Genomic DNA, 732 nt, shown 5'->3' with positions numbered 1-732 from the left:
TGTGTGTGTGTGTGTGTGTGTGTGTGTGTGTGTGTGTTCTGTCCTACATTCCTAATGTCCTCCTGAGGACACAGGAGACATTTTAGCTCCTTAGAGACGGTGGGTTTCCTTTCCTCGGCTCGTGGAGTTCATTCACAGGAAGCCATTTTGAATTGCGTCCATGTGGGAGGTCTCTGCAGAAAGACCGCCAACGTTGTCCTCTGTTTTTGTCCTCTCTTGTCCTGTCTGCAGGGACGATGGACGAAGTGCTGGCCTCGCTGCAGCGTGGACAGACTCGGCTCAGAAAGGTCTCTGCTGCCAAAACGCCTTCGGCCGAGGACGCCAGGAGTGACCTGATGACCGCCATCCGACAGGGCGTCACCCTGAAGAAGGTCAGGTGGTTTCCTGTAGACCAGGGCTTCTCAGACCTTTTGGGTCTGGGGACCCCCCTCATAAACCCCGTGCTGTTTTAAAAAACAATTTATTGTCATTTCAACCCCCAAATGCCCTGGAAATATATATCTTTATTTAGTTTGTTTCTTTTATTAGTTCATTTTTCCTCATGCATTTTTAAAAATAAAACCAAATTAAACAATTTAGTGAAATTTTTTGAGGACCCCCAAGGTATCTCTCGCAGACCCCTGGGGGCCAACTAAATTAGAGAAATGAAAACTACAAAAATAAAATGTTTTTATCTTATTTTGTAATTTTATTTATTTAAGTCAAAGACAAGCCTTATATTTTGCTTAGAAC

The 732-nt window shown here is 44.4% G+C and overlaps 1 protein-coding gene across 1 annotated transcript in view; it reads left to right on the top strand.

Annotated features, from left to right (window-relative positions):
- LOC106511422 (WASP homolog-associated protein with actin, membranes and microtubules) overlaps window positions 1–371 on the top strand; it is a gene marked incomplete at both ends in the record, with an annotated part of 2,298 nt that extends 1,927 nt beyond the window's left edge. Inside the window, 1 exon segment of the mRNA XM_014000185.1 lies at window positions 232–371. Within this exon segment, the coding sequence (XP_013855639.1) occupies window positions 232–371 (140 nt within the window).
- Between the last annotated feature and the right edge of the window lie 361 nt (window positions 372–732).

The sequence above is a fragment of the Austrofundulus limnaeus genome, unplaced genomic scaffold (genome assembly GCF_001266775.1).
Source record: "Austrofundulus limnaeus strain Quisiro unplaced genomic scaffold, Austrofundulus_limnaeus-1.0 Scaffold2776, whole genome shotgun sequence".
NCBI classification, from domain to species: domain Eukaryota; kingdom Metazoa; phylum Chordata; class Actinopteri; order Cyprinodontiformes; family Rivulidae; genus Austrofundulus; species Austrofundulus limnaeus.
Note: the sequence above shows the minus strand (reverse complement) of the source record. Positions and strands in the feature narration are given on the sequence as shown.